Here is a 24,989-nt window from a genome sequence, read left to right as displayed (position 1 = left end):
GATCTGTTTACTCCATCAAACAGTTGGACCGTGATACAATCCGATCGCGCTTTGTCTGCTATGCGGCATGTAAAGGCAATGTTTCCACGTTCGCGGAGACCGCATTTATGGTAATCACTGCATTTGTCGGCTCAATCAGAAATTACCTTTAAATGGTGCATAGCAGACAATGCGCAATCGGATTGAATCCCAGCCTTCCCCAGTACACTGGTCCTATTCCTTTGACTGTAGTGGGAACAGACAGATAGAGTCAAGAGAGACACAGACCCCATGGATAATGTTTTGGTTATTATTAGCAGGTCTAGCAGTCAGATTCACCAGAGGACTTTGATAACCCAATTACTGTGTTTAATTAAGTGATTTACTCAGCAATAAGCCGGTTGATTAAACAATTATAGCTGGGCTATCTGGAGAGGGGGACCTGCTGATGAGCTGCAGGTGTGAAGGAGGGAATGAAAGCGTGAGGGAAAAACTCTGCAGACAATGGGAAAATAATATTTCATACAGTATTGTGCCTGGCAGAATCGTGTGCGTGTGTGTGTGTGTGTGTGTGTGTGTGTGTGTGTGTGTGTGTGTGTGTGTGTTTCTGCTCCTGTGGTACATTCCTTTTCTAATTGAGTGATGATATAAACACCTCTTAGATAGTGGCAGCCATAGCTTATTTAACCTCTGATCACTTACATTACCTCGATTACCTTGACTCACACACAGGGCCGGCTCCAGGCATAAGCAACGCTTAGGGCCCCCGACCAAAAAAATTGAAAAAAAATGTTACGTTAAGCAGGTGCAATTTTGAAATTTGGTTGTGCATCAGCAGTTTTTATCTAGTTTTTTTCTTATGTCAGTCAATGACAGTCCTTCAATTATCCATGTCAGCTAACAATTTTTTGATTGGTAGTTAGTCTAGTCAGCATGCAGGGCACGTGCCCAGGAGCCCTGATCTCTAGGGAGCCTGTATTGACTTCGTTATTCTCACTCAGCTGCAGTGCCTTCAGAAAGTATTCATACGCCTTGACTTATTCCACATTTTGTGTTACAGCCCGAATTCAAAATTGGTTAAATAACATTTTTAAAATACACAAGAGAGATAGTGCCGGCCCTTCTCACACATCACTAATGTGGTGAAAATGATGGGGTGAGAAATAAATGTGTGGGATTGTGGTTCCTTTTCCTCTCTCGCTGTGGAACACTGGAGCTGGCTTGAGTTTCAGCTGTACAGTATGAGGCTGTACAGGTGTTAGACTTTGGAAGTGTAAGTCAGAAGAAATCCAAATGCCCCTATCTCAAAAGTGTTGAATGATCTATGCCAACATTGGCAAACAGTTCATCTATCCTTCACTCTCTCTCTGGCTCCAGTATCCAACATTTAATTCCATTTCAGTCCAGCTTGAATGTTCACCATGTTAGACACGTTGTTACACAGAAGAATGTTCTGGACAAAGTATTTGAATTCGAACCCATTCTGATTCTATGGTTCCGGATTAGTTAGTGTTCCGGTCGCATCATTGGTCCACTATCTCTCTGTATCTCTCCGTTGTTCTCTCAAAACTTTCCTCATTACCGCAGTGTCCTCATCAAGGCCAGGAAATGTAAAATAATTTACTAATCTCAAGGAAAGTGTTAAATCCGGATTATTCACGCATGGCTGATTCTCCTACAGCAATTTGTCTGTCTAGGCCTCTCCCTCCTATTTCAAGGCTAAGTGATAAGTTCAACTTAATTGCAAATATGTCTTTGTTTTCTCTTGTCATAGTTTCCTGTGCTTGTAGAGAACTTTTCTGACAATAGCTGTAGAGGGCTTTTGTACAATAGCTGAAATTCCTTTAAATATTTTTCTTTATCCATGATTTTCATTTGGAGTGCCAAACTCACAACCTGTTGTGATGTCATAATGCACATAAACAGAATTGTTCATGCGTTTTTTTCTTCTTCTTTCTACTCCATTTCTCTTCCCGATTATGCATTTTTTTTCAATAGGGACATTGTCAATCATTCTGGATGTGTTTCTCTGGTCCCACCATATCACACACACACACACACACACACACACACACACACACACACACACACACACACACACACACACACACACACACACACACACACACACACACACACACACACACACACACACAAGAGTGCTCAATGGAGCTTGAGAACCCAATGGTGCTTTCAGCACAAGGCTCATTTGTCAATCATATAAGTGGCTCAAACCCAGTGGTATTTACACTGGTACGGGTACTGGCATGGCTGCTTTGGTCTGATAATGAACCCTCATAGAGATGGTCTCCATATTTCATATCATGAATGTATCTGAATGGGGTACCCCTGCATACAATAAACAGTGTTTGTGGGTAGATAAGAGCGTTCAGTAATAAACCATTTAAAAGTAATGAACAAACCGTTCACTATTTATTCATTATTGCTTTATTGTTAGTAAGCTAGTTATTCACGCATGCATAAACAACTTTTAAATTCTGTATTAATGATTCAAAGGATAATTCATGAGATGTTTAATATAGGTCCTTATAAACCATTTACTAATCATCACTAATCACTGGCAAGTGTCTTCACTGACATTGTCAACCTCTCCCTGACCGAGTCTGTAATACCTACGTTTCAAACAGACCACCACAGTCCTTGTGCCCAAGAAAGCAAAGGTAACCTGCCTAAATGATTACCGCCCCGTAGCACTCACGTCGGTAGCCATGAAGTGCTTTGAAAGGCTGGTCATGTCTCACATCAACACCATCATGCCGGAAACCCTAGACCCACTCCAATTCGCATACCACCCCAACATATCCACAGATGACGCAATCTCAATTGCACTCCACAGTGCCCTTTCCCACCTGGACAAAAGGAACACCTATGTGAGAATGCTCCCTCAATGTTAGCAAGATAAAGGAGCGGATCGTGGACTATAGGAAAAGGAGGACTGAACAGGCCCTCATTAACATCAATGGAGCTGAAGTGGAGCGGGTCGAGAATTTTCAAGTTCCTTGGTGTCCACCTCACCAACAAACTATCATGGTCCAAACACACCAAGACAGTTGTGAAGAGGGCACAACAACACATTTTCCCCCTCAGAAAGATTTGGCATGGGTCCCCAGATCCTCAAAAAGTTCTACAGCTGCACCATCGAGAGCATCCTGACCAGTTGCATCACCGCCTGGTTTGGCAACTGCTCGGCATCTGACCATTAGGCGCTACAAAGGGTAGTGCATACGGCCCAATACATCACTGGGGCCAAGCTTCCTGACATCCAGGACCTATATCCTAGGCGGCGTCAGAGGAAGGCCCAAAAAATGGTCAAAGACTCCAGTCACCCAAGTCATCGACTGTTCTCTCTGCTACCGCACAGCAAGAGGTACCGGAGCACCAACTCTAGGACCAAAAGGCTCCTTAACAGCTTCTACCTGCAAGCCGTAAGACTGCTGAACAATTAATCAAATAGCCACCCAGACTATTTACATTGCTGCTACTCGATGTTTATTATTAATACATAGTCACTTTACAAATTACCTCGACTAACCTGTACCCCTGCACATTGTCCCGGTACCCCCTGTATATAGCCTCGTTATTGTTATGTAATTTTCTTGTGTTACTTTTTCATAAAATGTTTTACTTTTGTTTATTTAGTAAATATTTTCTTAACTCTATTTCTTTGATCTGTATTGTTGGTGTCACGTCCTGACCAGTATAAGGGGTTATTTGTTACTGTAGTTTGGTCAGGACGTGGCAGGGGTGTGTTTGTTTTGTGTTGTCGGGGTTTTTGGGTAGTGTTCTATGTTTTGTATTTCTATGTTCTATTTTCTATTTTTTCTATTTCATTGTCTAGTTTATTGTTTTGACCTTCAATTGGAGGCAGCTGTTCCTTGTTGCCTCTAATTGAAGGTCCTATTTAGTAGGGGTGTTTTTCTATGGGTTTTGTGGGTAGTTGTTTCCTGTTTAGTGTTTGTTGCACCTGACAGGACTGTTTCTTGTCGATGTTTGTTGTTTTGTTAAGTGTTTACGTTTTCCTTCATTAAAGAAGATGAGTATTCGCGTACCCGCTGCATTTTGGTCTAATTCCTACGACGACCGTGACAGAACTACACACCACAAACGGACCAAGCAGCCGAGGAAGGAGCAGCAGCAGAGCTCTGTGGAGTCATGGACATAGGAAGAGATTCTGGATGGGGCAGGACCTTGGCACCAGGCTGGGGAGTACCGGCACCCTAAGGAGGAGCTGGAGGCAGCCAAGGTGGAGCGGCGCTATTATGAGGCATTATACGCACCGAGAGGCAAGTGCGAGAGGCAGCACACGGGTAGTTTGGCTGGGTCTAGGGTAAGCTCTAAGCCAACTTCCCGTGTTTATTATGGGGAGCGTTTGGCAGTGAGAGCACCGGTGTATGCGGAAGTGCGCACGATCTCGCCCATGCGCACGCACAGTCCGGTGCAAGCGATCCCAGCTCCTCGCAAGTATCGCGCTAGAGTGGGCATCCAGTCGGGTAGGAGTATGCCTGCACAGCACATCTGGCCACCAGTGCGCCTCCTAGGCCCAGGCTACCCTACGCCTGCTCTACGCACGGCAGCCATCAGGCCTCTGCACAGCCCAGTTTGCCCTGTGCCAGCACTCCGCTCGTGCAGGGATACTGTTACCATCCAGCTAGGACGTGTTGTGCAGACGGTGCGCTCCAGACCGCCGGTGCCTACTCACGGTCCAGTACGTCCTGTTCCCGCTCCTCGCACTAGCCTTGAGGTGCGTGTTTCCAGTCTGGCGCCTCCAAAGCCAGCACCACGCACCAGGCCTCCAGTGCGTCAGCCCAGTCCAGTACGTCCTGTTCCTGCTCCTCGCACTAGCCTTGGGGTGCATGTCTCCAGTCTGGTACCCCCAGTACCAGCCCCACGCACTAGGCCTCCAGTGCGTCAGCCCAGTCCAGTTCGTCCTGCTCCTGCTCCTCGCACTAGCCCTGTGGTGCGTGTCCCTAGTCTGGCGCCTCCAAAGCCAGTCCCACGCATCAGGCCTTCAGTGCGCAGTCCCCGTCCAGAGCTTCCGATGACAGTTCCCCATCCAGAGCTTCCGGCGACATTTCCCCGTCCAGAGCTTCCGGTGACAGTTCCCCGTCCAGAGCTTCCGGCGACAGTGCCCCGTCCAGAGCTTCCGGCGACAGTGCCCCGTCCAGAGCTTCCGGCGACAGTTCCCCGTCTAGAGACGGCCCACAGTCCGGAGCCTGCAGAGACGGCCCACAGTCCGGAGCCTGCAGAGACGGCACACAGTCCGGAGCCAGCAGAGACGGCCCACAGTCCGGAGCCAGCAGAGACGGCCCACAGTCTGGAACTGACAGAGACGGCCCACAATCCAGAACTGACAGACGGCCCACAGTCCGGAACCGCCAGAGACCCCCTACAGTCCAGAACCGGCACAGCCAGAGTCGCCCTACAGTCTGGAACCGGCGCAGCCAGAGTCGCCCTACAGTCTGGAACCGGCGCAGCCAGAGTCGCCCTACAGTCCGGAACCGGCGCAACCAGAGTCGCCCTACAGTCCGGAGCTCCCAGAGTCGCCCTCCAGTCCGGAGCTTCCAGCGACACGCATCAGCCCGAGGTCTCCAGCGACGCGCATCAGCCCGAGGTCTCCAGCGACGCGCATCAGCCCGAGGTCTTCAGCGATGCGCCTTTGTCCAGAGACTTCGGGAGGGGTAAAATATAATAAACAGTTAGCGGGGGTGGACAGGTTAGGTTGGGGAGTAAGGCCGGAGCCTGAGCCACCTCCATAGTAGGAGGTTGGGGAGGGGGGGGTGTAGCACAAGAACCGTCGGTGACGGTGGCCACCCTCCCTTCCCTCCCTTTAATTTGGGATTATTTTTGTTTTGGGTTTATTTTTGTGTTTTTGTTTAAGGTGCATCCGGGGTCTGCACCTTTGGGAGGGGGGGGGGTACTGTCACGTCCTGACCAGTATAAGGGGTTATTTGTTATTGTAGTTTGGTCAGGACGTGTCAGGGGTGTGTTTGTTTTGTGTTGTCGGGGTTTTTGGGTAGTGTTCTATGTTTTGTATTTCTATTTTCTAGTTTTTCTATGTCTAGTTTATTGTTTTGACCTTCAATTGGAGGCAGCTGTTCCTCGTTGCCTCTAATTGAAGGTCCTATTTAGTAGGGGTGTTTTTCTATGGGTTTTGTGGGTAGTTGTTTCCTGTTTAGTGTTTGTTGCACCTGACAGGACTGTTTCTCGTCGATGTTTGTTTTGTTAAGTGTTTACGTTTTCCTTCATTAAAGAAGATGAGTATTCACGTACCCGCTGCATTTTGGTCTAATTCCTACGACGACTGTGACAGTTGGTTAGGGGCTTGTAAGTAAGCATTTCACGGTAAGGTCTACACCTGTTGTATTCGACGCATGTAACAAATAACATTTGATTTTATTTAAATATTTATAAATGTTTTGAGTGACCATTGTAATTTCTCACAAAAAGATTCCATCAGTACCTGATGCTCCTTCAGGTGTCAAAATGAACATATCAAGGGTTAGAGAATAAGCACACAGCACAGAGGATGTTTAAGGAAATATATTGAACATTTCACTTGCTGAACATTTCAAGTACAGTGCTACCTCTGAGCCTTGGGCTTTTCTTAACTCATTTCAATCCCATATCCCCTTTTCTCAAATCTGGACTTTGAGGCTAGAAGTACTGCTGATTTTCATTCTTAATTAAGTGCATTTCTTGAATTTTTCGAGTGCCTTCACTAATTCAACGTGGTCCTTCGAGACAGATAATCAAGGATTGATTTCAGACCTGGGACACCAGTTGAGTAGACTCTCTGGCCAACCAGTGATATCAATCAATTAATCAATTACCTACCAGGTGGTAGAAGAAGAAGAAGAAAAAACAGTAGGACACTCCAGACCTCCAGGCTGATTCTTTGTGACATTTGCGGGCAAAAATGCTTGATTTTGCTATGGAGATTCTGACATTTTGCATGGCAATACGCAATTATTTTATCCAATTTGTCGCGAAAATGCGCTGACGAGGGAAAGCGTTTAAGTGTGGCTTGATTGAACTATATTATACAGTAAATTTGCAGTGATTGGTTGAAATTGCGAGCCCTCTTTTTGGTCTGTGGTGATGGGTCCGTTTTATGTGATAATGTTGCGATGATTTGATTGTTTTGTGCCGTGACTGGTCAAATTTGCAAGCCCTCACATAATATGCAGGGAATTGTTGATTTTGCAAAACAAATTGCAATCGCAGAATCGCAGAATCCTGGAGGGACTGATGTACTGTAGTTAGTCTATAGAACCTCCTGGGATACACAGAGAACATCATACTTCAGCCTCAATCTCATTACCTTCCCTTCAACCGGTCTTCCAATGTCTAGCCATGAGAAACGGGCCAAGCTATCTCTTGTAAAAATCTATGTAACTTAATAAGGTGGTTTTAAAAGCACACCATCGGCAACCCCTCCTTTGTCCGCCCTGCCCGATTTCCCCCCCCGTATCGTATTTGTAATTCACTCCCTTACATTACAATCACTCGCCACCTGCTGGCCTTTCTTTAGCTGTTCCACGGGATACCATTAAGTAAGAACTCACTCAAGGAGGATATCGATTCGATGAGGAGTGGTGAAGTGGCTTTTGTGTCTTGACTGAGTTAGAGGAGGGTGGCAGAGAAGAACCACATGTCACAGTTTTTGGACGTGAAAGAGATGTGTTTCTACTGTTTGTAGTAGAAGTGCTGATTCTACAATAGAGAGAGGCGATTGGAAGTGTCCAGTTCACTGCAATGGGGAACAATAACCAGTAAACACTACAGATTGTTAATGAAATACAGGCACTCTCTTGTACTTCCCTTAAGGGAATGACGTAGAGTAACAACAATGGACAACACATTGTACTTTCTGATAGTTTGCAGTACTAGTTCCCCTTGGGGTCGCACATGAATGGTCAGCGCTTTCTGGATATGTAATGTTCTCAGTGTATATCCATGTCTCATACAGTAGAGACTTAATTTGTCGTATCCATTTAGTTTCTATGAAAAATAAATAGGAACGTTTGTGATGCTGCATTGGGACCTGCATTTCCCATTGGCACACTAAACTCAATGAAGTACTTGAAAAACTGAAAACATAAAAAGGGGTACGAACCGTTTTCGAAAGGAAAGAAACTACTTTCAAGATAACTACTTTTCCCTTTATCTGTGTTCATTCACACATGATATTCTACAATCACACTCATCCTTTTCCAACTACAACCTTGTTCTCTGTTTGTTACAAGTGCAACACAGCTTTGGATTCCTCTCTCCATATATCTCCATATCTCCCATCTCTTCCTGATGACTAATCCAGTAAAACAAAGACTCCGAAATGCATCAATGCTTCCGAAATGCTTCAATGCTTCCGAAATCACCCCGTTTCTTTTGGCCATTGTGCTCCCTCCCATCATGCCAGAAGCGCTAATTCAGGGTTCAATTAAGGCGATGATGAGTTTGGTTAATGATGTACAAACAGCTGTTGTGTGTCTTACGTCGTTGTTGTCACAAAACAGCGGACTGGTTCACTGCCAAGGTCGATACAACTCCCAGACAAACAAAGGCTTTAGTGTTTATCACTTATCTGTGTCTGTCGGTCGGTCGGCCATGTCTGTCTGTGTCCTTGTATCTCTCTCTCTTCCTGATTTTCTCTCTCACTCCTTCCCTCCCCCTCTTTCAGTCTGGCTGTTCACTGTAAATGATGACTGTGCAGAAGACGGTGAATTGACCTCTGACCTCTCTCCTGTGTCCTGTCCCAGGTTGTCCTATCGATACTGAGGACAATGAAGACCCCCCTATGGGCCCTTTTGCTGCTGTGTCTCTGTGTTCCGGGACACTGTAGTGACTGCCAGGAGGACTGCATGGCCTGTAGCCACATCCTACCCCAGGAGATCAACTTTAACACACTGGTGAGGGTCTCTAAAGCAACCTACAACGCCTACCCTCCATCCGTCTATCACTCCATTCTTCTACACTGAACAAAAATATAAACGCAACGTGTAAAGTGTTGGTCCCATGTTCCATGAGCTGAAATAAAATATCCCAGAAATGTTCCATACGCACGAAAAGCGTATTTCTCGCAAATTATGTGCACACATTTGTTTACATCTCTGTTACTGAGCATTTCTCCTTTTGCCAAAATAATCAATCCACCCGACAGGTGTGGCATATCAAGAATCTGATTAAACAGCATGATCATTACACAGGTGCACCTTGTGCTGGGGACAATAAAAGGGCACTCTAAAATGTGTCGTTTTGTCATGCCGACTGCAGGAATGTCCACCAGAGCTGTTGCCAGAGATTTGAATGTTCATTTCTCTACCATAAGGTGCCTTCAACGTCATTTTAGAGAATTTGGTAGTACATCCAACCGGCCTCACAACTGCAGACCACAAGTATGGCGTAGTGTGGGCCTGCAGTTTGCTAATGTCAACATTGTGAACAGAGTGCCCCATGGTGGCGGTGTGGTTATGGTATGGGCAGGCATAAGCTACGGACAACGAACACAATTCGATCCTGAGGCACATTGTGAGGCCCATTTTTTTTAAGGTATCTGTGACCAACATATGCATATCTGTATTCCCAGTCATGAGAAATCCATAGATTAGGGCCTATTGAATTCATTTAAATTGACTTATTTCCTCATATGAACTGAAACTGAGTCAAATATTAGAAATTGTTGCGTTTATATTTTGGTTCAGTATATGTCTCTATTCCTCTTATCTGTCTATGCCTACCCCTGCCTCAGTCACATAATGCCCGAAGAGATCAACTTCAACACAGATTAAATCCCCTGTTGTCCATCTCTCTGTCATAATCTAGATCTGGTTATGACACCTGTACCATGTCAGATGTAGAGTTGAATTGTATTCAATTTTGAGTTTGCGTTTCAATATTACACTTTATATACATCACATAAGACTGAAATAAAACAAAACCGTTTAACATAGGAACACCGGATTTTTGTTTTTTTTATATACACTATATATAATTTTTATTAATTATGAAATTATTACTAATATTAACGTTCCACCCATGAGGCCTCTAGAGGGCGCTTTTGGTCACTCGACTGCAGGAAAGGGGTACTATCTCTGTGTTTATTTCATAAAAATAACTCAAAATATATCTGTGATAATTTATTTCCCTGGGCCTCCTTGTGCTATTAAAATGCTCAGTCTGATCGTGTGGGAGTGTTGATACAAATGTAAAATATTTACATACACAACCCTGATTGGGGGATTGGATCGCCTAGACTCTAGAGCCTACCTGTTTACCCCTTCAAAGTAGTAAGATACAAATGGTCATTGGTCAGAATAATCACATCAGATTGTGATGTCATGATGTGGGCCAAAAACTCCATTCCACCTGAACAGGCTGAAATTCCACGTGTTTTTTCTAAAATGTTAAATAAACTCTTACACTAAAAAGGAATTATCATTTTCACAACTTCTGAGTGTTATTTCCGACCTCATAGTGTGGAAATATAAAAAAAACAGGAAAAGCACTGCCCCTTTAATAGGTTGTTTGTCTGTGTGGTGATAGAGCTAATTCACTCAGGAGATGCTCCTTTGGCTTTAAACAGCTCTGGTGATTCAGTTAACTTAGAGCGTAGGCTAATTATGCACACACAATAAACAGCAGCTGGTTGGCCCACTGCCGCCGCCTGGAGAGATTGACGATGTCACAAATAGAGCGCTCGACGTCGTCGAAGAGATAGAGATTGGGACCCCCCCCATAGAGAAACACGCATGCATATGCACACAGACGCACCTACCATCTCCCTCACTCCCCGCACCCCTGCATCCATCACTCTCTGCCCTCATCCTTCTCTAAAACGACCCTTCCCTCACCACAGTCGTTCTCCCCACCCTCTATCTCCTATATTGTTGACAATATCTGACTCTTAGCATTATGCCTTCCCGGCATCTGGCTTTTAATTTGCGCTGGCTAATTGATTCCTGAGGATAGAAGTGAGTGTTCTGCCCTCTCTCAAGTCTCTCCATCTCACTGCTGGAGGCGCACCACCGACACACCACCACACCCCCTCTCTTTGTCTAGTGGCTTCAGTGTATTCTGCTACGTTTTTTCCTATGTAAGTAAGTAGCCTTGGCTTGTACAAGCCGGAACGGCTCATAGGAGCAGAAGTTTATCTCCTGTTTCTGTTGCGTGAGGCAGCTTGATGTACAAGTACACCCTATGGACAGGACACAAGTCTATCGCAGGGCCTTACCCCAGATCTATCAGAGACGCATAGGGTCCCATTTTTTATATTCTTTGGTATGACTCGGCACCCTGAGATAAGGATAATATTTGTGTGTGTATGTGTTGATAGTAGGTTCAGCTCTGATGTGGAGAATCTCCACTGAGAGACTGCGAGACTAGACTGTGATGCGTTCAGAAAAACCCCAAACCCACTGACTGATTCTAGATATATATTCACACAAAGACCATTTAGATAGCATGGACGCCATACTAATTCAAGGTGAGGTATTTGTAAGACAAAGAAAGGACTCTATGTTCGGGTGAGAGAAGAACAGTATGATCTCTTCATGGGCATCATAAACATTTGGCTATCATTCTTTAAAAAATACATATACTGTATGTTTTATTGTCACATACACCAGATAGGTGGGGTGAAATGTGTTGTTTTACAGGGTCAGTCATAGTAGTACGGCGCCCCTGGAGAAAATTAGGGTAAAGTGCCTTGCTCAAGGGCACATCGGCTCGGGTTCTCGAACCAGCAACCTTACGGTTACTGGCCCAACACTCTAGCCTGCCACCCTCACAATGACAATCCCAGTGTCTGACGGTGTTTCATCGTCTATCTCAATCAAATGCATAAAGCCATTTTTACTTCAGCATTTGACTGAAAGTATTGCTGGTAGCACCTTATTTGGGGAGGACGGGCTTATAGTAATGGCTGGAACGGAAAAAATGTAGTGGTATCGAAAACATCTAGCACGTGTTTTTCATGTGTTTGGTTCAATTCCATTAACTCCATTCCAGCCATTATAATAAGCCATCCTCCCCTCAGCAGCCACCTCTGCTCTGTACAGCCCCTGGACAAAGTGGTGACTGGGGAATGAACCAATAACTAACAAATCATAACTTTGGTTTGTCCTTTCTTTCTTTTTTCTTTCTCTCTCTCTCTCTCTCTAACGATCATGTGCTCTGTGTTTTCCTTCCTCTCTCCTCGCAGGTGTGTCTGGTGGAGTGTGACAGTAACGTCTCCCCTGCCTTCACTTGGGACCTGTGTCGCAAGGTCTTGGCACCGCCACAGTTACCATTCCTGTCCATAGGGGGCGCTGCCATGCTGAAACGGGCCCAGGAGGAGGTGGAGGCCATGCTGCCAGAGGAAGAAGAAGACCAGGGGGACGAGGGGCTGATGTACCCAGCAGCCCTGCAGAGGTTTGACCACGTGGCCCGTGCTCTGGGGACAGACGAGCTGAGCAGTGAGAGCCAGCTAACCCTCGCCAATGCTGCCTACAACTCCCAGCTGCCCCGGGAAATGGAGGAAATGGACGAGGAAGAGGGGGATAGTGTGACAGAGAAAGAGCAGGACGAAGCTGCAGGGATAAGTCTGTCCAAGCGCTTTGGGGGGTTCCTGAAGGGAAGGCACGGCTACAGGAAATTGATGGGCCCTGGAAGGCCCTTGCAGAAGCGCTACGGCGGGTTCATAGGCGTCCGGAAATCTGCCCGCAAGTGGAACAACCAGAAACGCTTCAGTGAGTTCCTGAAGCAGTACCTGGGCATGAGCACCCGAGCCAGCAAGTCCTACAACAGCATCTCCACTGACATCACCCAACAGAACGAGGTGTAGCCATGCCCAAAGCAACCGTATCCCTGCCATAACCTAGCAAACCCCAGACCCTCCCCTACATATCCAAATCCGTCACCACGGTGATGATTAAACTTCTGTTCTGAACACAACCTCTCATGAAAATCCACACTGGAGCATTATAGATTCAGTCTTGTATATTTCTCATTGATAGCGATAACAACATATTATGAATAAAAGCTAATAAAAAAAATTGTAAAAAATACAATGTATACAGCTATTAATGGTTTATCAGAGAATCACTCTGGATTATTATTATAGTCACACAAACACACTGTATTTGTTTTGCTTTACCATACTGTATCTGTAATGTAACGTTTCAAACAATTTTTGCATTCATCAATCTTGGCTATTAGTATTACATGGGTAAATTCAGTGGAAACTTCATGAATTTCAATACCCAGCAGCCCAGCAGCCCTTACTTGTGAAGTTTTCGTTGACTTCCTGAACCAGTACAGTACATCCAAAGTTTCTAAACCCAGAGGCGCAACATCGCGAGACTTCGGTAAACACTTCCGAAACAGACCAAGCAGACCAGGGTTTGAGGTTTGAGAAGTTAATAATGAGATAAGTGAAAATGTATTCCTTAGATGTTCATTTAAACACTTTAAAGGCACAACCTAGATTCGAGCCAATGTCATAAGTAGCTGAACATGCTATTACTCCAACCTCGTCAAAGTGAAAAAAAACTGCCACGTTTTTATTTTCGTCAAAAACAACTGTATATCTAAGGGGTGCCTTTAATTTGACAGCCTGCACATGCGCAGTTCTGCGCGAGATGACCGTTAGACCCGATTAAGTCTTTCTACGCGGGAGTTTAGCTAGCCAACGTCGACATGACATCGCCTACAAGCGTTATCAGGGATGTCTTGGAGAAGCAGTTTCTGCCTATCGATAGGCTACTGTACTGCCATCAGTACATGAGAGGGAGACTGTCTTTGGCGGATCAGGGCGTCACTCTCTTTATTGTGCTACCCTCTAGTGGCTGACCAAAAATGATCTTTCAGATTTCCAATTGAAAATGTGCTAGGATATATTTGATATATAACACAATCTCATTATTAGCTGTGTGGATGGCTCGATCTGTAACCTATTGACATGTTTAGAACGTCTTAATATTCTCTAAATATTCTCCCAACTTCAATATCAACCCTGATAGTGTCTACTATAATTTGGTGCAAAACATCACAACGAACTATTCCTACTGTATAAGACTGCAGGAGGTTATCCATGCACATATACAAATGATCTCTTGGCAAAACTAATGTTCTGATTTGAAATGAACCTTGGCTTGTTTTTGTTGAAGCAGACACAGATGTAGCCTACTGTATGTATGAACAGTGTTCTTTTTCTTTAAATTGTTATTATGTGAAACCATTTTGTTGTGCAGTATAAAACCTGTAAATAGCAGACATTTAACATATCAATAAAGATAGTTTACTATTTCTTTTGTGGCTTGTCATGCAGCAAATAATTCTGTGTCTTGAGGTGTTTTGTTCCAATTGTCTAGAATGTTCACAAGATGATGACACCAGTTTATACTGTATCAATCCCACAACACTCCATTTATTACACAGAACATTTCCAGACCAATATTGTCTTGTATAATAATGTTCATTATCATCATCATGTTCTCTTGAATAAAATCTCCTGTAAACATACAGGCTCATAAGCCAAAATGGACAGCCTAGAGTAGTTTCTGTCACATATTTTGGAGCATATTGAAATATAACTTTACATCTAACTTAAAAGGCCCAGGACAATTTTTTTTTTTTAAAGACTACAAAATAGAAGATTACTTTCGACAGGATACATCTTTATCAAGTATATTTCAACATCAAAAAGACAAAAACATTTCAAATTCCATATAAAATGAGTGCATCATAATACAAATTATACTTTATTCAACGGTTGCTTTTTCTCTAAGTGCATACATAGCACAATATATATAAATACAATTGTTTCGTTTTTTTTGCTTCTGTGGATTCATTGGCTTACTGCAAGGAAACATGAGTTTCAATAAACAATCATGAATATATTTTGGGTCTTAACATATGAAACATCTGTTTATGCCGAACGTTCATTAAACTCTTTGTCAACAGAGATGTATGCATGTTCATTTACAATAGGTGGTAGAGTGACAAGGGTTTGGCTTAGGGCCACAATGCCCTCGAGCAGCGTATCATTTTAAGATAAGCCTAACTTAGTCTGGTAAATGCATTCAGACTCAATGCTGGCACCATATTTAAGATATTATTATTGGTACCATGTGGTACATTCCACATCTAACCAGGAACCTCGATAATTAAATTAAATTAGTGTATCGCCACTACTGAGAGCGGTACGGGTTATTGGCCATCCAAGTATATGACAAATGTACGGAGATAGATTCCTGCCCAAATATATTATACAAATGTATAATTTTATTACAATGACGTAAGACCTGCCGTTGTAAAAGGACCCAATACTTCCATGCCCTATTCTGTCATAGTGTCTCTTTAACAATAAACTACAGTGCTTAAAATTATATCTGTTAGTGTAACTAACCCCCGTCACAAGACCATATCTGGTGTAACCCCCCCCCCCCCAAAAAAGACTCTGCTCTTACAAAATGGCTGCTCTTACAGATTATCTGTTGACCCGAACAAAGAAGACTAAGGCAAAACAGGAAGGATAGTTACAGTAGCTGCTAACAACAAGGACGAGATACTGAGTCTTTAACTTTTAACAGTTGCTTGCATCATGGTCAGAGAAGTGAAAATCAGTGTGTATGACATCTGATTGGTCTAAAGTATGTGAATTGATTCCTATATCCCACAACATGGTAATTCTTGGCGGAACATTGTATTTAACACATTTTAGAAAAAACGACAAGTTGCAAAATATAGACACAACATTGCTGGATAATATAATGAAACACACAATACAAATTACATAGTCGACGTCGACAAAACATTATTTTTGTTTCCTTAAAAAAGCCAATTACAATAAAAAAGCTACATACGAATTTTCAGGAATAAATGGCTTATAAACACATCATCAGACGGGTTGGGCATATGACTCCCAAATCTGCATTTTACTTCTCCTCCAATTACAACTCTCCAATCAATTCTCAATGTTTAAGACACAACTTACTGGTTACTGTTGATTGGTAGATCATGAGCAGATGGAATCCTATACGTCAAGGGGGATTCTCCCAGCCAATCAGCGCACTTTATGGAATTGACAACAGATGGTATACATTATTAACAAATAACTGAACAAGTTGATGGCCAGCAACTCTCCTCTCTGACATAGGTCCTGTATTTAGCATGCTTGTTACAAAGTATTTAATGAAGCTTCATCTCTGCTACTTAGGGCTAACTCCCTCCTTGTATCACTTTACTTTCTTCTCCTAATCGTTCATTCTCCACCACCTACACTGACTGAAAGCCAAAGCGTGAATGTATCGGTTAATCTTTGTATCATATGGATCTGTTCTTGCCCAGGCATTTGGAAGTTGGATTGATTTACAGATCAGATATTCTGCTCAGCACCTGCCTGGCTCATGTCCACCCTTGGCAACAAGCAGAAAGCCTTGTTCCCAAGCCAAGTTATGGACGGCATGATGGCATAGAGCAATAGGCATCCCCTATATAGCTGCTGGGTATAGAAGAGCTGCTGGTTATAGGTTACAGCCAAAGACTTGGAAGAGAAGAAGTCCGCTTCCTGTATAGTCCCTCCCTGGGCAGGAAGACAGAGGAACTGAGATGCGGGACTATGCTGCAGGAATAGCTCATAGGTTACCGGTCATAGGTCATTAAGCTGCGCCAGCCAAGTTCATCGTGAGCACCAACACACAAGAACCCGAAGTTCTCAAAGACATGAACAAAGTACATAATAGTTTTTTAGTAAAGTTGTAAAAAGTACAAAAAAACGAATGAAAAAAATAAAAGAAATAAACACCAACGTACATGTTGCTCCACTGGTTGACCCCCAGATCTTTCCTCAGTCTTCACTTGAAGAGGTGACTGCTCCTCTCTTCTGGCAGTCTCTTGCTTTCTTTCTCTCCTCCATATCTCTTTTTCTCTCTTCGTCCCTCTCTTCTTCGGTTAGGAGTTCAGTCGAGGAAGCGCTGGCAGGCTTTCTTCCAGCGACAGGCGGTGCACCACTGATCCCGGTGCTCGATGCCGTAGACCTTACGACACTTCTTAGCCTCGCCACGGATCCTCCTGTAGAGAGAAAGGGAGGGAGGGAAAGAGAGAGGAGATGGAAGAGGGAGAGAGTCAGAGATTGAGTTAATTGACAGTAAATGTATGAATGGAATTGGACAGAGAGACATGTGTAGAGAGGGATGCATAGAGGGATGCGAGAAGGGAAATGACCGTAGACTCAAATTGACTGAGGCAGATATGTTATCAATAGCAATACAGTAGTAATAGTATATAGTATAGTATAGCTCACCTTGTGGCCCAGTGGCTGCGTGGGGGAGAGGTGCTGGCAGGGTGTGGCCTAATTGGGGCATTCTGCAGCTGCAGCCACTGTTCTCCCACACTGACTGACCGCACAAGGAATGGTGCGCCCTGGTGGACAGAGGGGGAAACACACAGATGAAGAGCAGAGAAAAACAACAGAACATACACATATTATTACTGCCTGCGTTATAGGTAATGAAGCGGGATTTGAGCAGAATCGCAAATCCCATCCAATCAAAAGGCTTCTTCTCCACGTCTCCTCTCCTTCATCTGCACTGATGTGAAAGGATCTGCAGATTAAGGAAGGAAACAAGGACAGGGCCCCACTATACAGTTGAAGTCGGAAGTTTACATACACTTAAGTTGGAGTCATTAAAACTTGTTTTTCAACCACTCCACAAATTTCTTGTTAACAAACTATAGTTTTGGCAAGTCGGTTAGGACATCTACTTTGTGCATGACACAAGTCATTTTTCCAACAATTGTTTACAGACATATTATTTCACTTTATCACAATTCCAGTGGGTCAGAAGTTTACATACACTTAGATGACTGTGGGCTTGGATAATTCCAGAAAATGATGTCATGGCTTTAGAAGCTTCTGATAGGCTAATTGACATAATTTGAGTCAATTGGAGGTGTACCTGTGGATGTATTTCAAGGCCGACCTTCAAACTCAGTGCCTCTTTGCTTGACATCATGGAAAAATAAAGAAAATCAGCCAAGACCTCAGAAAAAAAATTGTAGACCTCCACAAGTCTGGTTAATCCTTGGGAGCAATTTCCAAACGCCTGAAGGTACCACGTTCATCTGTACAAACAATAGTACGCTGGTATAAACACCATGGGACCACGCAGCCATCATACTGCTCAAGAAGGAGACGCGTTCTGTCTCCTAGAGATGAACGTACTTTGGTGCGAAAAGTGCAAATCAATCCCAGAACAACAGCAAAGGACCTTGTGAAGATGCTGGAGAAAACAGGTACATAAGTATCTATATCCACAGTAAAACGAGTCCTATATCGACATAACCTGAAAGGCCGCTCAGCAAGGAAGAAGCCACTGCTCCAAAACTGCCATAAATAAAGCCAGACTACGGTTTGCAACAGCACATGGGGACAAACATCGTACTTTTTGGAGAAATGTCCTCTGGTCTGATGAAAGAAGAGTAGAACTGTTTCGCCATAACGACCATCGTTATGTTTGGAGGAAAAATGGGGAGGCTTGCAAGTCGAAGAACACCATCCCAACCGTGAAGCACGGGGTTGGCAGCATCATGTTGTGGGGGTGCTTTGCTGCAGGAGGGACTGGTGCACTTCACAAAATAGATGGCATCATCAGGACGGAAAATTATGTGGATATATTGAAGCAACATCTCAAGACATCAGTCAGGAAGTTAAAGCTTGGTCGCAAATGGGTCTTCCAAATGGACAATGATCCCAAGCATACTTCCAAAGATGTGGCAAAATGGCTTAAGGACAACAAAGTCAAGGTATTGGAGTGGCCATCACAAAGCCCTGACCTCAATCCCATAGAAAGTGTGTGGGCAGACCTGAAAAAGCGTGTGTGAGCAAGGAGGCCTACAAACCTGACTCAGTTACACCAGCTCTGTCAGGACGAATGGGTCAAAATTCACCCAACTTATTGTGGGAAGTTTGTGGAAGGCTACTCAAAATGTTTGACCCAAGTTAAACAATTTAAAGGCAATGCTACCAAATACTAATTGAGTGTATGTAAACTTCTGACCCACTGGGATTGTGATGAAAGAAATAAAAGCTGAAGTAAATCATTGTCTCTACTATTATTCTGATGTTTCACATTCTTAAAATAAAGTGGTGATCCTAACTGACCTAAGACAGGGCATTTTTACTCGGATTACATGTAAGGAATTGTGAAAAACTGACTTTAAATGTATTTGGCTAAGGTGTATGTAAACTTCCGACTTCAACTGAAATTTCCTGCAATTCTATGCATTTGGCCATGGCTAATGCTGTGTTGTTTTACTCAAACATAACAACATTTTCATTGCTAAATTGATTGTTTTGGGAATATTCAAATTTCCTAGATGATCTAGCTTTTATTTTGGTGATTGTTAGTTCTCAACAATTATAATATCTGTCCTACATTTGTTATATCTGGTTTAAGTAATTTAAGTTTACATTGAAGGCATTTTTCCATACCGAAAATTTATAAAACAATAAAAAATATATATATATACAGCACCAGTAGTGTAAAGTACTTAAGTACTAGTTACATTTTGACAGGAAATTGGTCCAATTCACACACTTATCAAGAGAACATCCCTGGTCATCCCTACTGCCTCTAATCTGATGGACTCACTAAACACAAATGCTTCATTTGTAAATTATGTCTGAGTGTTGGAATGTGCCCCTGGCTGTCCGCCACTTAATGAAAAAAATCAAATTATTCCGTCTGCACCACTCAGACTCCCGAGTGGCACAGCGGTCTAAGGCACTGCAGCTCAGTGCACGAGGCATCACTACAGTCCCTGGTTCGAATCCAGGTTGTATCACATCCCACCGTGATTGGGAGTCCCATAGGGCGGCGCACAATTGGCCGAGGGTCGTCCGGGTTTGGCCAGGGTAGGCTGTAATTGTAAATAAGAATTTGTTCTTAACTGACTTGCCTAGTTAAATAAAAAATATAAGGAATTTGAAATGGTTTTTACTTTTGATACTTAAGTACATATTAGGAATTCTGTTTGCATTACTTAAGTATATTTAAAACCAAATACTTTTAGACTTTTACTGAAGTAGTATTTTACTGGGTGGCTTTCACTTTTACTTGAGTCATTTTCAATTAAGATATCTTTACTATTACTCAAGTATGACAATTGAGTACTTTTTCCACCACTGTACACTACCAGTCAAAATTTTGGACACACCTACGTTTTTTCTTTATTTTTACTATTTTCTACATTGTAGAAAAATAGTGAAGACATCAAAACTATGAAATAACACATATGGAATCATGTAGTAACCAAAAAAGTGTTAAACAAATCTAAATATATTTTATATTTTAGATTCTTCTAAGTAGCCACCGTTTGCCTTGATGACAGCTTTGCACACTTTTGGCATTCTCTCATCCAGCTTTACCTGGAAAGCTTTTCCAACAGTGTTGAAGGAGTTTCCACATATGCTGAGCACTTAATGGCTGCTATTCCTTCACTCTGTGGTCCTACTTATCCCAAACCATCTCAATTGGGTTGAGGTCGGGTGATTGTGGAGGCCAGGTCATCTGAAGCAGCACTCAATCACTCACTTTCTTGGTCAAATAGTCCTTACACAACCTGGTCATGTGTTTTGGGGTCATTGTCCTGTTGAAAAACAAATGATAGTCCCACTAAGTGCAAACCAGATGGGATGGAGTATCGCTGCAAAATGCTGTGGTAGCCATGCTGTTCAAGTGTGCCTTGAATTCTAAATAAATCACTGACAGTGTCACCAGCAAAGCATCCCCACACCATCACACCTCCTCCTCCATGCTTCACGGTGGGAGCCACACATGTGGAGATCATCCGTTCACCTACTCTGCGTCTCACGGCGGTTGGAACCCAAAAATCGCAAATTTGGACTCTGTGAAGCATTTATTTGGGATGCAATCTGAGGTGCTGTTAACTCTAATGAACTTATCCTCTTATCCTCTGGGTCTTCCTTTCCTGTGGAGGTCCGCATGAGAGCCAGTTTCATCATAGCGCTTGATGGTTTTTGCGATTGCACTTGAGGAAACTTTCAACGTTTCTGGATTGACTAACCGTCATCGCTTAAAGTAATGATGGACTGTCGTTTCTCTTTGCTTATTTTAGCTGTTCTTGCCATAATATGGACTTGGTCTTTTACCAAATAGGGCTATCTTCTGTATACCACCCCTACCTTGTCACAACACAACTGATTAGCTCAAACACATTAAGAAGGAAAGAAATTCCACTTTTAACAAGGCACACCTGTTAATTGAAATACATTCCAGGTGACTACCTCATGAAGCTGGTTCAGAGAATGCCAAGAGTGTGCAAAGCTGTCATGTAACCTTTATTTAACTAGGCAAGCCAGTTAAGAACAAATTCTTATTTACAATGACAGCCTACCGGGTGGGGGGTAGAATGTTGTCAGCTCAGGGATTTGATCCAGCAACCTTTTGGTTATTGGCCTAACGCTGTAACCACTAGGCTACCTGCTGCCCTGATCATCAAGGGAAAGGGTGGCTATTTTGAAGAATCTCAAAGAGAAAATATATTTAGATTTGTTTAACACTTTTTTTGTTACTACATGATTCCATATGTGTTATTTCATAGTTCTGATGTCTTCACTATTATTCTATAATGTAGAAAATAGTAAGAAATAAAGAAAAACCCTGGAATCGTTTACACTATTTGGACTATGGGGCCCGCCCAAGGATTTCAAATCACATCAAATTTTATTAGTAACATGCGCCGAATACAACAGGTATTACAGTAAAACCTTACAGTAAAATGCTTACTTACAAGCCCCTAACAAACAATGCAGTATAAAAAATACAATATAAGAATAAGAAATAAAAGTAACAAGTAGTTAAAGATCAGCAGTAAAATAACAATAGCGAGACTATATACAGGGGGTACCATTAGAGTCAATGTGCGGGGACACCGGTTAGTCGAGGAAATTTAGGTAATATGTACATGTAGGTAGAGTTATTAAAGTGACTATGCATAGATAATAACAGAGAGTAGCAGTGGCGTAAAAGAGGGAGGGCAAAGCAAATAGTCTGGGTAGCCATTTGATTAGATATTCAGGAGTCTTATGGCTTGGGGGTAGAAGCTGTTTAGAAGCCTCTTGGACCTAGGCACTCCGGTACCGCTTGCCATGCGGTAGCAGAGAGAACAGTCAATGACGAGGGTGGCTGGAGTCTTTGACAATTTTTATGGCCTTCCTCTGAGACCATCTGGCATAGAGGTCCTGGATGGCAGGAAGCTTGGCCGCAGTGATGTACTGGGCCGTAAGCACTACCTTCTGTATTGCCTTGCGGTCAGAGGCCGAGCAGTTGCCATACCAGGCAGTGATGCAACCAGTCAAGATGCTCTCGATGGTGCAGGTGTAGAACCTTTTGAGGATCTGAGGACCCATGCCAAATCTTTTCAGTCTACTGAGTGGGAATAGGTTTTGTCATGCCCTCATTACGACTGTCTTGGTGTGCTTGGACCATGTTAGTTTGTGGACACCAAGGAACTTGAAGCTCTCAACCTGCTCCACTACAGCACTGTCGATGAGAATGGGGGCGTGCTCGGTCCTCCTTTTCCTGTAGTCCACAATCATCTCCTTTGTCTTGATCACGTTGAGGGAGAGGTTGTTGTCCTGGCACCACACGGCCAGGTCTCTGACCTCCTCCCTATAGGCTGTCTCGTCGTTGTCGATGTTGTGTCATCGGCAAACTTAATGATGGTGATGGAGTCGTGCCTGGCCGTGCAGTCATGAGTGAACAGGGAGTACAGGAGGGGACTGAGCACACACCCCTGAGGGGCCCCTGTGTTGAGGATCAGTGTGGCGGATATGTTGTTACCTACCCTTACCACCTGGGGACGGCCCGTCAGGAAGTCCAGGATCCAGTTGCAGAGGGAGGTTTTTAGTCCCAAGGTCCTTATCTTATAGATGAGCTTTTAGGGGACTATGGTGTTGAACGCTGAGCTGTAGTTAAGGAATAGCATTCTCACATAGGTGTTTCTTTTGTCCAGGTGGGAAAGGGCAGTGTGGAGTGCAATAGAGATTGCATCATCTGTGGATCTGTTAGGGCGGTATGCAAATTATAGTGGGTCTAGGGTTTCTGGGATAATGGCGTTGATGTGAGCCGTGACCAGCCTTTCAAAGCACTTAATTTGTTGTAAATTGTAGTATAATCTCTGTATACACTACTGCACATAACTGCTACAGATGTGAACTGAAGGGGGAAGATAAATCTGGTGCAATTAATTTGTTGTGGATGGTCCCTGACAAATAGACTAATCAAATAAATTAGGACATATTGCATTTGATGTTGACATCTCACAATACTGCAAGGTAACAGTCCAGCAAAACAACACAGATGAATTAGCAAGGAAACTCTTTATCCACTATTTTAGCATTCATGACAAACGATCTGTCCAAATTGTCAAAATGCAATGCATATTTAGTGCACATCAAATTGAACAATCCATGTTTACTGCTGAAAGGGTATGTGCAATGATTGTTCTGTGTGTGCACTGCAGCTGATCTACTGCAGTGACTTGATCGTGCCATTGACCACGTGTTGTTTACAACACATAAAAATGACCCACAGTTCCTACTAACGATCGATAGGTGGCAGTGATGTAGCACCACAGAACGGGAGTCTATGGGCCAGTGGAGACAAAGGCGATGTTCTGTGATGGAAAATATGATCAAATCAACAAGGGGATTGCCTGGTAAATATCCACAACAAGCTATTGGCAGTATAGAGCAGCTCTGGAGGCAGGGCAATAAATCTATCCTATAAAACAAGCGTTCTTTGTCCCTGATGGACTGACTTCTACTCCACAAACACATACTGGCAAAGGCTCTGTAGGGGGAAATGTTTATGCAAATGCACGCTTTTCAAGAAAATACGTGATGAATTCAGAAAGCTTGGAGATAAGGAAAGCTCTGTGTTTAAAGGGGAAAAAATGAATTATCCAAGTGAAAATAGCATATACCTGGACATACAGCATGAAACATGAACAGCAATTGTGGTGTTCTTAACTGAGTGTTTATACGCAAACTATCGATGGGAATTTCCCTTCAGATTATCCTATTGGATTCTACAGTCAGGGTTGCGTTCAAGAGCCTCAGGAGTCAGGGTTGCGTTCACTGTCATTTCATTGCTATACCAACACATTTCTTTCTAGGTGCATTTGTATTAATTATCAGCTGAGACGCGGGATGGGCGGAGTTTGCGCATTTGAGAACATTCCTTTGGTCCCAAAGTGCAGCTCTACCCACCCGGTACACCAGGGTTGTTACATCAATTCGGGAACCTTTTGAGATGTGTAACTTGGTGGAAAAAAATGTTGATTTCACCCAATTTTAACATGCTGTCATAAAGAGAACATGTTCAACTCAATTAAAAACATAAAAAACAGGGAAGGGCAATTTAATGTAAATCCCCCCCTTTACATTCAATTGCCTTTCCCTGTTTTTTAAGTTTTTAATTGTTTTTAATTGTTAAACCATTTCAATCCTGTCTATCTATGGGTAACAGGGTTGACGTGTTATACTCGACCCACTCAGTTTTCCTCCACAAAACACCAGAAAATGTCCAAAAACATCTGCTTTAAAAATATTATTTGTCTATTAGATGTTCAATGTTTCTTTTGAAAAAAACTCTTAACAAAGGAATACTATATTAAAACGAGAGTTTAGTTCATGTAACAGGGTTGACCTTAATATGAGGGAAAGTAAAAATGTTTACCTTTAAATGAATCAATAATCACATTAAATCAATAATAATCTTCAGAAATTACTTTGTCAAAGCAACAAAATAACTAAATAACTAGGGCTTTAGAATGATGGTGAAATTTTTGAGAAATGTTGGGGTGAAGGATTGGGATTAAAATCTTCCTGGAAGTCACAGAAGGTACACGGAGGGACATGTCAAAATGCATATAAAAAAGTATTTATTCATATTAAAAAAATCAGCTTTATTGAATTCTCCATG

General features: G+C 43.1%; 2 protein-coding genes across 4 annotated transcripts in view; one reads left to right on the top strand and one right to left on the bottom strand.

The window, feature by feature from the left end:
- Window positions 1–14,289, top strand: part of pnoca (prepronociceptin a) — a 31,604-nt gene extending 17,315 nt beyond the window's left edge. The window contains exons 2-3 of the mRNA XM_014210228.2: window positions 8,760–8,909; window positions 12,200–14,289. Of these exons, the coding sequence (XP_014065703.1) occupies window positions 8,784–8,909; window positions 12,200–12,820 (747 nt within the window). The 5' untranslated portion in view covers window positions 8,760–8,783 and the 3' untranslated portion in view covers window positions 12,821–14,289. The remainder of the gene's footprint in view (window positions 1–8,759; window positions 8,910–12,199) is intronic.
- Window positions 14,290–14,633: 344 nt separating this feature from the next.
- LOC106610718 (zinc finger protein 395) overlaps window positions 14,634–24,989 on the bottom strand; it is a 28,987-nt gene continuing 18,631 nt past the window's right edge. For 2 of the 3 annotated variants that reach the window (XM_014210227.2, XM_014210226.2), the window contains exons 9-10: window positions 17,282–17,400; window positions 14,634–17,049 (exon numbers count right to left, since the gene is read on the bottom strand). In XM_014210227.2, coding sequence (XP_014065702.1) covers window positions 16,938–17,049; window positions 17,282–17,400 — 231 coding nt within the window. In that variant the 3' untranslated portion in view covers window positions 14,634–16,937. The remainder of the gene's footprint in view (window positions 17,050–17,281; window positions 17,401–24,989) is intronic. The other variant, XR_001329956.2, reaches the window with a different exon arrangement.

The sequence above is a fragment of the Salmo salar genome, chromosome ssa09, assembly GCF_905237065.1.
Source record: "Salmo salar chromosome ssa09, Ssal_v3.1, whole genome shotgun sequence".
Classification (NCBI taxonomy): Eukaryota; Metazoa; Chordata; class Actinopteri; order Salmoniformes; family Salmonidae; genus Salmo; species Salmo salar.
Note: the sequence above shows the minus strand (reverse complement) of the source record. Positions and strands in the feature narration are given on the sequence as shown.